General features: G+C 42.0%; 1 protein-coding gene across 5 annotated transcripts in view; it reads right to left on the reverse strand.

The window, feature by feature from the left end:
* ANAPC7 (anaphase promoting complex subunit 7) overlaps window positions 1-16,326 on the reverse strand; it is a 30,217-nt gene extending 13,891 nt beyond the window's left edge. Inside the window, exons 1-3 of one of the 5 annotated variants that reach the window (XM_020970193.2) lie at window positions 15,937-16,326; window positions 4,540-4,726; window positions 2,848-2,967 (exon numbers count right to left, since the gene is read on the reverse strand). In XM_020970193.2, coding sequence (XP_020825852.1) covers window positions 2,848-2,967; window positions 4,540-4,726; window positions 15,937-16,037 — 408 coding nt within the window. In that variant the 5' untranslated portion in view covers window positions 16,038-16,326. The other 4 variants (XM_078154296.1, XM_078154293.1, XM_078154295.1 and 1 more) reach the window with 4 other exon arrangements.
* Window positions 16,327-16,776: the final 450 nt, after the last annotated feature.

Genomic DNA, 16,776 nt, shown 5'->3' on the forward strand with positions numbered 1-16,776 from the left:
TGGCATTTAAGGGATGGCCCACAGCTACAAACTGCACGTGCCAAAAGAAGGCTGCAGAGGACAGACTCAACCCGACAGCTCCCCTCCCAGGTGATAATCACACACAGATCATCCACACTCTTTAACGCTAGTAAGCAGAGACTCCCACATTTTTGGCACAACACACAAGTATGTGACTTAGTAAAAGCTTTATTAAAACAAGCCTTTCTAGACATGCAAGAGGGTAAAATGAATTCTGAAGAAAAAGAAAAATGTCGAAAGGAAGAGAATGCAGAGGATGTAAGTGTTTATATTTTCTACAACTGCACAAAGGAAAATGAGGAGACCTAATTAAAAAAAAAAAAACAAAACTAAGAGGCCTGCAAAGCCATTATCAAGGACCTAATTAGGCAGGCCCACAGGGGCAAGAATATGTGCATCTGGTAGCTTTCATTTACATAATGCTTTATACAAAGCACTTTCACATTCAGTATCCCATCAGGCCTCAAAATAGACCTATGAGAAGGTAGGCAGGGCAAAAGGGAGAGAAGAAGTGAGGCGAGGCCACATCTTCTCCAGTTCTCTGGGTCTAGATTACGGCTTGCTCTGTGCTCTAGGACTGTGCCATACAATTTAACACCTACAAGTTCATCCAAGAGTAAAAGGACATCTGCTCTTAACAGAGGCCTACGGTATATTAACTCATCTAGTATGACACTTCTCAAGCCATGCACTAATGCAAACCACCCTCTGCCTGACTTTAGGTTTTCCACTTTAAACTCTTTGAAAATGTAACACTTGATAAAAAGGGAAATGCTTAAAGGAAGACTCCAGTGCTAGTGTCTCCAATAAACGAGGATAAAAGGCGCCTTCTCGGCTACTGGATCTGGCAAAACAAAGCCTGAGAGGCCTGTCCTGGTGGAGTGCAGCACAATTCAGCTCTGTACATTCTTAGCCTATTTCACTGTCACTGCCAATCTGATTTTTATAATTTTCTAATGGGATAGCCAATCCTTTCTCTCCAAAACAAGCCCTTCCTTGGAAATCTCTTTATAATTACAAATCTCTCAGTGCCAAACACAAGCAGTTATAATTTTCTAAGGCAAAATGAAAAACCTTTATGTGACAGATGTATGCCTATTAAGAGAACTGAATACTTACTAAGTTATTATAACCTATCACTGGAGTTTTCCTTTAAAAGGTGAGGGAATGTGTGGCGATGTTTACCATACATTAACAGAAGTTCATTTAGATGCATTTTGACTCACTTCCTTGTCCTTTACACAGACTGAGAAGCCCAGTTAACTCCCTAACGGACAAGAAAGAAAAAGTATAAATATTATATTTGATGAATATATCTTTTGTGTTTGCTCCTAGCTATTACAGAATTAAGGACAGGAGGTCCCAACACAACGTAAACTTATTTTACACAGAAAAAAGTCAAATTTTCTAGTTTTCTGTGTGTTGCAAGTCAATCATCCCATTAAAAATAAATAAAAGTAATAGAATTTGGGAGTTGAAAGAAACCTAGTCCACCTAGAATGGAAGGTAAAAAATAGTAACTATTTCACCACTTTTTTCTAAGAGCTTCCAAGAACCCCATAAGTCATCAAGGAAGAAATCTCATATTTACTTACTGAAAAAGAAACACTATCATTCAAAACTGGCAGCCTGAAAGGCTTTCTGTAAGGAGTAAATAGTCTTGAATATAACTATATCTCTCTTAGGCAAAAAAGAAAAAAAAATCCTACTTTATGTAAAAAAGAAAAACAAGATCCTCTTTGGGGTGGGTGTGAGGGGCACTGTAGGAAGTCCAAGTTAGTAGAAGGGGATGGTGATTTCTTTTCTCCTGGGCTAGTAGTATGAAAGAATTAATATGCTTTTAAAGGAGGCATCAGCAGTAAATATGGTTACATTTTAGGCCAGATATTATGCTGGTTTTAAAAACAACTGACTCAGAAGTTATCAAAATCTCTCTCAGCTACCGGGATTAGTTTAGACAAATAGTGATCATATTTATCAGCCACTTTTTATGCTTAGTAATGAATAACTCACTTCATATAAACAGCAGAGAGAAGGTGACGACTTTGGGGGTCCAGAAGTTATAAACCTAGTCTAGACCCAGACTCAGAGGCTCTAACTGAAATATAACAGAACTCTAAGGTTTAATAACCCCCTCTCTTAAAAAAAGCCAGATGTACTGTTTCTGACCCTAAGATGCAAACCCTTGTTAGTGGAACAAGATGTACAAAATGAAAAGTGTCTTGGTGGCTTTTTGGCGTGATGTGGGGATACTGAATATGAATAGAAATTTATTCCTGAGTGCAAAAGTTCCCACTGCTCTTTTCATTACAATGCTTTCAAAAACACTCTGATTAATGATGCCTTGTACAATAAAATACAAATCTGTATCCCACATCTTAAGTGTGTACAAAAGGACTTAATGTTCTTGAATTCTTAGCAAAGGAGCTAACAAACCAATTCCTGTTATCCTGATGCAAGTATGTATTTTCAAACAAACCATAGACGGATAAGATGAGATTTTTTAGAAATAAAGTGACTGCCAGACTTCTACTGGCAATATACTATTTCCTAGGACGAGAAACCAATCAAAATAACAAACAATACTTGTGATTCATTCCAGCTGACATCTCCCTCAGCCCAACTTGCCGGGAGAGGAAATTTTTCCCCCTGTATTGCCCTAAATTGAACCCCTCAGTAGCAGAGCCAGCAACAGGATAAGTCATGTGTAAACAAGCAGAGGGGGCCCCCTTACTCATGGCATTCATAGGAAACATGGGCAAGAGAAAGGGGAAACAGAAAAACATTCACCAGCTATGGACCTGAAAATGTAGCAAACCAACCTACTTTAGGGGTTCTCTGTCTGGAGGGGATCCCATCAAGGACAGCGATTGCATCTTTGTCTTGTTTTAGCATTGTGTAACACTCAGCCATTCTGTATTTCACTTCAATTTCAGATGGAAGACACTATTAAAAAAATAAAGACAAGAATATTATAAATGAGTTCAAAATACTATTGAAGCAGCAGCTATTTGGGGGGAAAATCCAAATACCAATCACTTTCATTTCAATTCAGTGAACACATGAAAGCTGCTACAACCCAAGCCCTGCCCTCAGAAAAGGCAAAGAGTTCAACAGGGCAAAGGACAAAAACAGCTATTATACAAGGGAGAATTAGATAAGTGAAGAGGCCGCTCAGCTGTGGGAAACTGAGGTGAGAGGAGGAAAGCTTCATGGAGAAAGTGTCATCTGAACTGTATCTCTGAAGGCCTGGGAGATGGAGGGGCAAAAGACAAAACAAAACAAGCCCTACCACCTACCAAGCTTTTTTAAGGCACTTAAAACTTACTGGGGGAAAATTAAGACATAAAATCTAAGTAAATACTAGAGAAATACAAACCAACTGGGGACTGGCGGGAGTGTTAGACTGAATACTGACAACTGGGGAAAACAGCAAAGGCCTCTCATTGTAGGTGACCACTGAGCCTGGCCCAAGGGTGCACAAGGGATTCTAAAACATGGAGGCATAGAAGGAGAGAGTGTGCAAGTCAGTCCATTGGGAAAGAACTCAGAATGAGTAAGGGGAGGGACACGGCATGAGGCTGAAAAGGGAGCTTGTGAAGGCTTTCAAATAGAGACGTCAATCCTGTGTTTCAGGGATATCTATGGAGGCCATAGGGAAGATGGCTTAGAGAAGGGAAGGACTAGAGGCAGGGAAGTCAATTAGGCAGCTCTGGTAGAAGTGGTGAGGCCCTGACCTAGAGTGGCAGCCAGCAAGGTGAGTGGAGACAAGAGATATTCTGCAGGCTGATAAGACTTGGCAACCACCTCCACACAGAAGGTAAGAGTGAACAACCAGGGATGACTCACTCCAAGGTTGCTAGCCTGGCTAAGTGAAAAGTTGAGGATGTCTTTGATAGAAATTGGGAATTTGGCAAGTATCATTTGGAAAGGGTGGGGGGTAGGGGACAATAACATGTCCAAAACAGAACTCATCAAGTTTGACATGCCTACGAGACATTCATGTTGTAAAAACATCCAAGGGAAATGGGCTTTTTTTGGCTATTAAATTGGTATAGAGAGCAGGAAGGGACCTTAAAGACTGTCTGATCTGACCCCCTTGATTCCATAGCAGAGGGCAATGAAGCCCAAAGCAGGGAAGGGAATTATCCAAGGTCACACACCTTATATACAGCAGAGCTAAGATGAGAAGTCAAGCCTCATGGCTCCTAAGCTGGGATTCTTTCTCCTACTGTTGACTAAGGAGATGAAAAAAATACTGCTTCGGGATTCTATTCCCTCATTAACTTTTTTCAGGGAACAAGCAGGGTGTTTGGCTTTGTGTTAGAAAGTATCTCTGTTGTCAAAACAGAATGTATCAATACATCTTTTTAAAATTAAAAGGAAAAAAATGAACTTGCTGACAATAGAAAGTTACTTTCAAAGTGCCAGGAAAAGGAAATGAAGTCAGCTTTACTATTTCTATTTTCCAGGGACCTGTGTTACACAACAAGCCATCACATCTGTGTTGCCAAATACCTGACTCTGAGGAGTTGAAGCAGCACTGCCAGTGGAAGGTCGCACTTTGGATGTTTTACTTAAGGCCTTTTTCTGCTGTAGGGCCATTGTGTACTTGCTAACAGCATTCCGATATTCTTTATCGTGAAAGAGAGAATCTGCATGGTAGACCAAAAGCTGGTACTTCTGAGATGGAGAGAATAATTCACTGGGGGAATAAAAACAACATAGCCCACCAATAAGTTCTTCCTCAAAACTAATGAAGCATCTATACACAGTGCACACAGGCCCTAGTCCAGGGCCTGGCCCACGGTAAGGGGGAATGAATAAAGCACAAAACAGAGCTCCACATCCAGGAGAAAATAACACAGTTACTAAGAAAATGATCTTGAACTTCATCAAAGATCCAAAGGCCCGATCAATCCACCAGTCTGACCAAAATTTAATTAAAGGTAATCGAATACTCCAGATGTTCTATCTTTTAACATCTTCCTGAACCAAAAGTAATAGGTAACTTAGATTTAAATGTCTGCTAGTAAAAACTGTATACTTTATAAATCACATGGAACAAAATGAAATGCTCTAAAGTAAACACCAAAGACAGACAAAAACCAGGGCTCCTCACTGTCAACATTAAGCGGACAGTGGGAAAGTGAGCCTCACACTCAAGGATGCTCAAAGTGCACTAATGGAAACGAGGGGTTGGGCAATAATTGCATTTCTAGTCATTTGTAATCCTTCTGTTTGTAAGCAGAATGCTTCCAAAATTGTAGCAGTCCAGAATACTAAGCCCACAATGATGGGGAATTTTAAATATGACACCATTTACACAGAGCTGGTTGCAAATATTCAAAAATTTCAACTGGATTTGTTCTAAATGGTGTCGATCCCACAACCCTAAAACTGAAATATTAACCAAGTGATTCTTCTGACAGATCTGGTATCACATGTATACTCCCAGTCCTGGAGAGAGAATCTGAATAAGCAATGAGTAAGTGAAGGAAAAAAATCAAGAACTCAACATGTTTTAACTGTTGCAAGAACCAAATCAACAGGTAAGATTTTTTTCTTTCTGGAGGGAGGGGGCAGAAGGGAATCATGGTAAAAGAAAAAATTAAAATAGAAAAGAGGTGGTTTAAATGGGGATGAGGATAATCAATAGAGGCAACAACTCGTTTCTGAGTGATAACAGTCCTTTCTCAGAAGCTCAGCAAAAGCTCTCAGAACATTTTTTGATGGCAGATTAAAGGCAGCTGAATTTTCTCAACATTTCCCTCTAAATAACTTTAAAATAACGTCTCATCAAATTTTGGAGCAGCAGAGCCAACAAAAGGTCAAGGTGAGACATTTTTGCAGTCTAAAACAAGTTAGGAGGCTGGTAGCAGAGGTCTGTGACACTGGAGTAGAAACCAGTCCAGAATGCACATGTTGCAGTACTGCAGCTGGCCCTGGAGGTGGCTGGCAAAGGAGCAACAGCGGCAGCTTCCTGGTCAAAGACCAGAGAAGCAGTCACCATACTATTCCCCAGATCATACCACCTTGGAAGTACTGAAAATTTGCAGAGCCCCAGAACTAGCTCTGAAAATAGTAGCACAAAAAAAGTCTGAACTGGGGACAGTGTCTCCCCATTCCCAGGTGAGCAGAGCCCAACTTTGATAAAAGGTTCAAAATCAATAAACAGGCTGAAAAAATGAGCAAACAACAAAAAAATAACTTGACTAAAAAAAGCTACTATGGTGATAACATATAACAATGTGAAAATAGCTACAAGCAAAACCTCAAAGAAAAAAAATGCCAATTACACTCAAGCCCGACAAGAATTCCTGGAAGAGTTAAAGAAAAAGATAAGTATGGTAGAGGAAAAATTGGGAAAAGAAATGTGATGAAAGAAAATTATGGAAAGAGAATTAACAGCTTGGTAAAAGAGGAAAATAACAGAAAATAACACCTTAAAAAACAAAATTGGCCTAATGGTAAAAGGGGCACAAAAATTCACTGAAGAAAAAAAATTTAAAAAATAGAATAGGCCAAATGGAAAAAGAAGTACAAAAGCTCACCGAAGAAAATAATTCCTTAAAAATAATGACTTAATGAGACACCAAAAAACAGTAAAACAAAGTTAAAAGAATGAAAAATAGAAGAAAATGTGAACCATCTCATCAGAAAAACAACTGGCCTGGAAAACAGATCAAGGAGAGCTCATCTAAGAATTACTGTACTACCTGAAAGCCAGGATCAAAAAAAAGAGCCTAAACATCATATTTCAAGAAATTATCCAGGAAAACTGCCCTGATAGCTTAGATATAGAGGGTAAAACAGGAATTGAAAGAATCCACCAATCACCTCCCGAAAAAGACCCCAAAATGAAAACTTCCAGGAATATTATAGCCAAATTCCAAAGCCTCTAGGTCAAGGAAAAAATATTGCAAGCAGCCAGAAAAAAAAAATTCAAATATCATAGAGCCACAGTTAAGATCACACAAAATTTAATGGCTTCCACATTGAAATATGATATTCCAGAAGGCAAAGGAGCTAGGATTACAACTAAGAATCACCCATCCAGCAAAACTGAGTATAATCCTTCAGGGGGAAATGAGTATTTAATAAAAATAGAGGACTTTCAAGTAACCAGAGCTGAATAGAAATTTGACTTTCAAACACAAAACTCAAAAGAAACATAAAAAGGTAAAACATGAAAGAATAGTCATAAGGGTCTCAATAAAGTTAAAGTGTTTACATTCCTATATGGGAAGACAATTGGTTGGTTACTGTCCTTCCTTCTCGAAGAGGACCAAAATGACATCACTATGCTAGAGTCAAGTTTCAATGTGTCCTACTGTGGCCGATCAGATCAAAACGAGACCAGAATGAGACATGTAAACCCTAAGAATGTCATTTTTAGGGCAGTTAAAAAGAGTCTACATAGAGGATATGGGTGTGAGTCAATTATGTTGGGATAATCCCAAAAGGAAAATGAAGGGGTGAAAAAGAGGGATGCACTGAGAGAACAGGGGAGGAAGAGGCAGAATAGGGAAAATTTTCTCACATGAAAGAGGCTGCAAAGAAGAGCCTTTGCAATGGAGGGGAAAACGGGGAAAGGCAGCAGGCAATGCCTTCAGAATTTGTTCAAAGAGGGAAGAACAAATACATGCACTCAGTTGTATATAAAAATCTACCTTATCCAACACGGAAATAGGAGGGGAAGGGGATAAGAGAAAGAGGGGGAATGATAAAAAAAAAATAAAGTAGATTAAGGGAGGCAATAGTCAGAAGCAAAACAGATTTTTGAGGAAGGACAGGATAAAAAGAGGGAGAAGAAGAAACCGAAGAAAATGGGATGGAGGGAAATACACAGTAATTATAACTGTAAATGTGAATGGGATGAGCTCACCCATAAAACGGAAGCAGATAGTAGAATGGATTAGAAATTAGAATCCAATAATATGTTGTGTACAAGAGACACACTTGAAACCAAAAGACACACACAAAGTTAAAATAAAGGGCTGAAATAGAATTTAATATACTTCAGCTGAAGTTAAAAAGATAGGGGTAGCAATAATGACCTCAGACAAAGCAAAAATTGACCTAATTAAAAGAGATAATCAAGAAACTTTGTTTTGCTAAAAGGTGCAAAAATGAAGTAACATTAAAAAAAATTTACAGCAAGTTTCTCTAATAAAGGCCTCATTTCTCAAATATATAGAGAACTGAGTCACATCTATAAAAATAAGAGCCATTCTCCAAAGGATAAATGGTCAAAGGATATGAACAGATAGTTTTCAGAAGGAGAAATCAAAGCTAGCTATAGTCATTTGAAAATAGGCTCTAAATCGCTATTCATTAGAAAAACGCAAATTAAAACAACTCTGAGGTGCCACCTCACACTATTAGAAATGACAAATGCCAGAAGGGATGGGGGAAAATAGGTACAACAGTAAACTGCTGATGGAGTTGTGAACCTGTCCATTCTGAAGAACAATTTGGAACTAGAGCCAAAGGGCTATAAAACTGTACTTCTTGACCCATAATCCCACTACCAGGAAAAAGGACCTATACATACAAAAATACTTCTAGTAGCTCTTTTTGAGGTGGCAAAGACTTGGAAATTGAGAGGATGCTCATCAATTGAGGAATGGCTAAACAAGTTGTGGCATATGATTGTGATGGAATACTACTGTGCCGTAAGAAATAGGGGAGGGGGTTAGAAAAACATGGCAAGAACTGATGCAAAGTGAAATGAGAAGAACCAGGAGACAGATCGTTGTGCACAGTAACAGTAATGTTGTAATGATGATCAACTGTGAAAGACTTGGCTACACTACTCAGTACAGTGATCCAAGACAATTGCCAAAGGATTCATGATGAAAAAATGCTGTCTACTTCGAGAGAGAAAACTGACGAACTCTGGGTGCAAACTGAAGTATAATTTTCTCACTTCCTTTATTTTTATTTCACACATGTAATTGATATCATAATGCTTGCCCTCAGGGAAGGGGAGTGGGGGAGAGAATTTGGAACTCAAAATTTAAAAAGTCAAAAATAACCTTGGTAACGTAGAAAAAAAGACTGTTTTTTACACATCTTCCCTCTCTCTCCCAGTCTTACCCCATAAAAGTTTCTCAATAATGCTGCAACACCACCTGCCCCCAAGGAAGACAACAAGGTGGAGACACAGAAAAGAGCAGTGTAATACCAGGCTCGGCCACTTACTGTTATTCATGATGACAATTCAATTCAACATTTATTGTCTATTCGATGTAAAAAACTATGTCAGGCACTAAGATGGGGGGGGGGAGCAGAGGGCAGCACAAACCTGTGGGTGCATCAGTATGTGAAGTCTCAGTATGAAAACTCCCTCCACTGATGCATATTAGCCACTCCTCCCAGCTCAGTCCTGAAGACACTGAAGCCTAGGATGATGAAACTAAGTCACTAGCCCATGATCATAAAGCTAGTGTGTGTCAGTATTAGCACTTGAACTCAGGTTGTCCTGACTTCAAGGACAGCCCTCTTCAGCATGGGTGAAAGATAGAAAGATTTTTTTTTAAAATGTAATCACTACCCTTGAGGAGCTCAAGAGAGCTAGAGAGAGCAAAGATGTGACACGTACATAACTACATTTAATATAAGGTAGCATGTGATGCCAGGGACAGCTAGGTGCTAGGCCTGGACTCAGGAAGACTATCTTTGTGAGTTCAAACCTGGCCTCAGCCACTTACTAGCTTTGTGATTCTGTTTGCCTCCGTTTCCTCATCTGTAAATTGAACTGAAGAAGGAAATGGCAAACTACTCCAGTATCCTTGCCAAGAAAACCCCAAATAGGGTCAGACATGAATGAACAAAGCATGATGAGAACAAAGGAGAGAGTTAGATTAAGTTCCCTAGGAAAATATGAGGGGGAAGAGAACACTTTTGCCTGGAAAAATCACAGAAAAGGTGGCTTCTGAGCTAAGGTTAGGAGAGAGATGAGAATTGAAAGGTAAGAGATAAAGAATATTCTAGAGAAGGGCAGTAACCTCTGCAAATATACAGAGGCAGGAGTTGAGAAAGAGGAATAAAGAGTAGTCCAATTTTTTTGGAATACAGTATACACAGAGGGCATTTCCTTTGACACCGTGAAACTGGTCAGAGAATCACTCAAAATGTTAGAAGTAGAAGGAACCTTGCAAATGATGATTTCTAAAGCACTTCATCTTTTATAAAGCACTACCCTGACAATAACTGCAAGAGAGGTAGTACAGGAATTATTATACCCATTTCATAGATCAGTTCCACCAAAGGGAAATGACTTTCCCAAGGTCAGACACCTGGGACTTCTCATTCCAAGACTAGTGCTCTTTTCACAACACCATGCCTGCTGCTGTGATGAGGGGCAAACATGCAATCTTATCACGCTCAATTCCCCATCTTTAAAATAGGGCTAGCACCGCCTACCTTGCAGGACTGTGAAGACGGCTTCATATAAATCAGTCTCAGCATTGGAAGGGGCTCTAAGACCAGCTCCTTCAACCTATCACCAACCTTAAATTATCCCTAACAAGCTGTCCTCAAGCATGGGTCTAAAGACCTCTGTACTCCCTGAGCCAGGCCAGTCTACTTCAGAACAGCTCGAATCGCTGGGAAATTGTTCTCTACATCAAACCAAACATACTCTTCTTGGCAACTTAAGCTCATTACTCCTAGCTCTGCCCTCTGGGGCCAAGCAGACAGGTTGAATCCTTTTTTGACATGACAGCCTTTCAAAGACACCTGAAGCCTGCTCTCACTTCTCTTCTAAGTCTTCTCACAGTACCACCACCCTCATATAGTGAGAACCCAGGGTTTTGAACCCCCTGACTGCCTTCCTCTGGGTGCCTGATGACTCATCAATGTCATTTCTAAAGGACAGACCCAGGGCAGAGTGCAGCCGGCCTACTACCTCACTGCTTTAAATGCAGGATGAGATGGCACTGGCTGATTTGGCTGCTATATCACATCACTGACTCTCTGAGCTTGCATTTCACTGAAAACACCAGATCTTTTTCAAACAAACTCCTGTCTAGTCCCAGCTCCCACATCTTATGCTAAAGCAGCTGACTTTTTTTTTAATAAGAAGTCTAAGGGGCAGCTAGGTAGCACAGTGGATAGAGCACTGGGCCTGCAGCCAGGAAGACCTGAGTTCAAATCTGGCCTCAGAGAGACACTTGACACTTACTATCTGTGTGACCCTGGGCAAGTCACTTAACCCCAGTTGCCTCCCTGGAAAAAAAAAAGTCCAAGACTTTAGATTTATCATTATTCAACCTCATCTCACTCAACTTGGCCCAAACTTCTACCCTGTCAAAATCATTTTTGATTTTGACTCTATCACCTAACACTGTGTTTGGCACATAACAGACACTTGGGAAATGTATATGGACTGACTGATCTGGTGTCTTAGCTGAGCTACCACGCCCTCCCTGCCATTATTAAATGGGAGTTGTTAATATCACCACCTATAGTTCCCTTCTAGCTCAAATCTATGATTCTAAGACTGGCTTCACAGTGGTGTTAGGAGGAAAAAGTTGCACTGACTTTAAAGTTCTCCTGAACATGAACTATTTATTAATTCTCTCAGTCTCAACCCTTGAGTCTTTCCACCTAATACACTCTGAACCAGGGGTGGGAAACCAATCTAGAAGCAGGGTGCGGTGGAAAGAGGGCTGAGTTTGGAGTCAGAAGATGTGGGTTCAGTTTCTGGCTCTCCTGTTTACTACTTGTAAGATCCTGGGCAGGCACATGTACAAAAATATTTATAGCAGCTCTTTTTGTGGTAGCCAAGAAATGGAAATTGAGGGGATGCCAATCAATTGGGAAATACTGTGGTATATGAATGTAATGGAATACTACTGTTCCATAAGAAATGATGAGCAGGCAGACTTCAGAAAAACCTGGAAAGACTTAAATGAACTGACACTGAGTGAAGTGAAGCAGAACCAGGAGAACACTGTACACAGTTACAGCCACACTGTGCAGTGACTAACCTTGACAGACTTAGCTCTTCTCAGCAATGCAAGGATCCAAGACAACTCCGAAAGACTCATGATGGAAAATGCTATCCACATCCAGAGAAAGAATTCTGGAGTCTGAATGCAGATCAAAGCATACTTTTCTCTCTCTCTCTCTTTCTGTTTTTTTGTTTTTTCCTTCTCGAGGTTTTTCTTTGGTTCTCCCTTTGGTTCTAATTCTTCTTTACGACATGACTAATGTGGAAATATGTTTAATATGATTGTACATGTATAGCCTATATCAGATTGCAAGTCATCTTGGGAAGGGGGAGGGGGGTAAATTTAAATCTTACAAAAATGAATGTTGAAAACTAAAAATAAATAAATTTTTTAAAAAAAAGGTCCTGGGCAGGATTCCCTCACTCTCTTAACTCTCTAGTCTGGCTTCCTATCTCATTATTTAACCAAAACTGCTCTCCATAATGATCTCTTAGATGCCAAATCGAACGGCTTTTTCTGAGTCCTCATTCTCCTTGCCCTGTCCACAGCCTTTGACACTGCTGATCATTCTCCCCTCATGGGCACTCTCTTCTCTTGAGGTTTTCAGAATACCTGCTCTGCAGGTCTCTTATTTCTTATCTCACAGCTCCTTTTCTGTCTCCTTTGTTGGCTCTTCATCCAGGTCATGCCCTCTAACAGTAGGTGTCCCACAGGGCTCTGTCCTGGACCTCTTTCTCTTGTCTTACTTTATTTCACTTTGGCGATCTTATCACCTTCTATGGATTCAATTATTATCTCTATGCAGATGACTTTCAAATCTAATTATTCTGCGCTACCACTCTGCTGATCTACCATCTTGCATCTCAAACTGCCCATTATAAATCTTGAGCTGGATATTTTGTAGACATTTTAAACTCAACATGCCCAAAACTGATGTCATTATCTTTCCCCCTAAACCTTCCCCCCTTCCCAACTTTCCTATTACTGCTGAGGACACCACTAACCACCCAATCACCCAGGCTGAGGTTCCATCCTTGAATCCTCACTCTTTCCTACCCCTCATATCTAATCTGTTGCCAAAGCCTGTCCATTTTACCTTCATTACCAACACACAGCTTGCTGCCCTTTTCTCCTCTGACAATGCCATCATCCTGGTTCAGGCACTCATTACTTCATGCTTCTACTACTGCACCAGACTACCGGCTGTCCCTCGTGCCTGGAAGGCTCTCCCTCCTCATCTCTGCCTTCTGGCTTCCTTCAAGCCCCAGTTAAAATCGCCTTTTCTACAGGAAGCCTTTCCCAATCCCTCTTAATTCTAGCAACTTCCCTCTACTGATTATTTCCAATTTCTCTGTATATTGCTTGTTTGCATGTGAGCTCCAGGGGAATAAGGATCCTTCTTTCACTGTTCTTTGTATCCCCATCACATAGTAGACATTTAATAAATGTTTGCTAACTAAATGAATGATTAATAAGAGCTTATATTCATCAATATATCTATTATCTATCATGAAGTTCTCAAAACATTTCCCTGTTGTCTCCACTGGATGCTGGCACAATCACTGTGACATAGACTCTACAGACAGGTACTGTAATCCTCACCCGTAAAATGAGGAATTTACAATTCCTCAAGTCCACATGAGCTAATTCACAAAACCATGTTTCAGAGCTGGGATTCACACCCAGGTCTCTCCAATGCCAAGAGCCATTCTCTCTCTACTACATCATGTTATTGTTGTCCCACTGTGGTACCCCAGCACCCAGGATATCCAGGCCCACTGGATCCTGATCAGGCCACAAGCGCCCCCAGAACAGGCCCACCCACTTCTAGAGCATCACTTTCTCTTCCTAAACCAGTCTGGCCTGCTGTTTCTGCATCCCACATTTTCCCACCTATTCAAGCCAAGGCTTTCTTTTTGGAAGCTAAAATATAAAGACAAACAAAAGAAAACAAGCCTTGCCATTACGGACCTTACAGGAAATGCAATATGTACTTAGATTAGGAAATACAGGCACTAACAAATGGAGACATCAGGAAAGGCTGGTGAGGTGGTATCTGAACTGAGCCTTTAAGGAAATTAAAGATTCTGAGAGACAGAGATGAGTGAGCCCATTCCACATATGCAGACAGCCTGAGCAAGGGCAGGGAAAAGGGAAATGGAATGCCAAATGTGGGGACAGCAATTAAGAATTAAGACAGTTTGATTGGAAGAAAAACTACGTAAAACTGAAAGTGAAATAAACTGTAGGTTGGCTGAGATCAGATTACAGAGAGCTTAAATAGCCAGGGTGAGGAGTATGTAATTCATTTTACAGATAAAAGGATGCCACAGAAGATCCTAGGGGAGGACATCGGGGAGGGACCTTGAGAATATTGTTTAGGCAGCTGAACGGAGGCTAGAGCAGAGAGTGCAGAGACTGGAGGTAGGAAGAATAATTAGGAGGCTTTTATAATAATAATAACAGCAGCCAGAATTCATATAGTGCTTTGCAAATATCTTACTTGAGTCTCACAACAACCCTGAAAACTAGGTGCTTTTATCTCCATTTCACAAATGAAGAAACCAGGGCAGAGAGAAGTCTGTCTGGGACAGAGAAGTCAAGTGAATTGCCCAAAATCATACAGCTATTAAGTATGTAAGGCTAGATTTGAACTCAATTCTTCCTAACTACCAGATCAGGGCTCTATCCACTTCATCACCTAGTTGCCTCAAAGTACTAGAGAAAATATTACTGTTCAACAATTTCTCTCATATGCAGATTGAATTATGTTTTTCCTTTCTTCTAGTTTAAAGATTATGTTAATAACCTTTGGAATAAGAGTACAGTTTTCAAAAAGAAGCATCAACTAGGTGAATGAATTTAGACTTCTGCCAGAAAGAGGAACTTTTAAAGGAAGGTCATCAGAACATTGTGCACCAGCTAGTAACCAATGTCAGTTAAGTCACTGTCAATATATGTACAAGAAAACTCATGACTCTGTACAGTTATGTTATATTCAGCATTTTTCCCTAGTAAGACTAGAAAATTATTAATTATATGTTTAATTGCAAAGGAAAAAGCAGTTGAGCTTTCAAATTTATTTTGCAGCACATTTAGTTTTGCCTTATGTTACAGACAAGAGGCACTGGGGTGGCACTTGGCTACATGACCACCATGAGAAAAAAGGAGAGATGTGGAAATTCAATCTACTAGGCTTGGAAACTAAAGAGACATGAAAGCGTGAGACAAAAAGCAACACAACTAAGGTTCCAAACTCCTTCCCAAAGAGTCTTCTCTGCACTGCCCCACCCCCGCCCCCAGCGTGCTCCAGTCTAGACTCATGCCAAGGGGTACAGAGACTTGCCCCTAGTCTTGCCCCTCCCCTTTCCCAAACTCTGGTCCCCTCACCTGAGCCGTGCTCCTTCCCAGAGCCCCACCTCCAGTCCCAGTTACACCCATGGACCCGCCCCTTATCCCGGTCACGCCCCACTTCCAGTGCTCCACCCCCTCTCAGCTCAGACTACCTGACAACCCTAACCCCACTAACCCGAATCCCGAACTCCGCCTCACGGGCGCGCGCAGGCGCGTCCAAATCCCACCAGCCCACCTCCCAAGGCCCCGCCCTCTCAGGCACGCGCTCCCTTACCCCGCCTCCTCTCCTTGTCCAGGCTGCTCACTGGCCCCGCCCTTCTCCCGGCCCAGTGCGTACTAGCACCGCCCCCTCATTCAGCCACCATTAGCCACGCCCCTTCAGGCCCTCAGCCTCTCCCAATTCAGATGTTCCTGAGTTCCCACCCCTTCAGGCGCGCGCCTCCTAACCCCGCCTCCATCAACTAAGCTCGCCTCTCCTGGCCCGAGCACCCCACCTAGCCACACCCCCTCAGGTGCGCGCCCCTGACCCCGCCTCCAGGGGCCCTCCCCCCTCCGTTCCCCTCCCCCCACCGGACCTTTCACGCTGGGTCACACTCACGGGTTGTTGTTGCTCATAGTGAGGAGGAGGCTGCTGAGGAGCCGCACGTTGGAGTGCAGCCCCGCGGCCGCCATGTCCCGCACGTGGTCGATCACGTTCATCTTTGCTTTCCCGGAGGAGCCACGAGGACCCGGCGGCGGCCGAGGCGGTGACGGACACCAGCGAACTCTGGGGGGAGGGGAGGGGAGGGCAGCGGCGACGAGCGCGGCGAGCGGCACCTCAGCGAAGGCGCCAAAATGGCCGCCGGCTCGGGGTCCTCGTCAGGCCCCCTTCCTGAAATGGGCGGGAGGCTAAAGCGATGCCTGTGTGAAGAAAAAAAAATCCTCGGTTCTTCTGGGAGCGCTGTTACAACCTATTACGTGTAAGGAAGAGGAAATACTTGGTTCCTGCTGCGGAAGTTAGGCAAATAAGATGCGTTCGTGTAATTTTCTGTTCCTGCAGAAGAGTACAAATTTACTATAAAGTCTTAGGAACTCCCAGAGCAAATTAAATATTTTCGTCAGGCGCGTCTAAGGCAACCCTAAGTGTCGGGGCTAACCGCGCTTGCGCGAGTCGTTGATCCACATGGTTTCCACCCTATCCTCTTCTGTCCAGCTGCTGCTCTGAATCCTGGTCGCAGTTATGTGTCCCCAGCACCCCTTAACCCTCACTCCTCCACCGAGTACCTAGGTTCCTAGTAGTTCAGTGTAGTCAGGAAGACCTGAGTTCCAATGCGACCTCAGACGCTTGCTTAGCTGTGTTACCTGGGGACGTCACTTTCTGCCTCAGTTGCCTCATTTGTAAAATCAGGCTAGAATTCCTTAGAGACGGAACGTGTACTCAGCTATCCCTGACTATCCA

Source organism: Phascolarctos cinereus, unplaced genomic scaffold (genome assembly GCF_003287225.1).
Source record: "Phascolarctos cinereus isolate Bilbo 61053 unplaced genomic scaffold, phaCin_HiC Scaffold_4;HRSCAF=312, whole genome shotgun sequence".
NCBI classification, from domain to species: Eukaryota; Metazoa; Chordata; class Mammalia; order Diprotodontia; family Phascolarctidae; genus Phascolarctos; species Phascolarctos cinereus.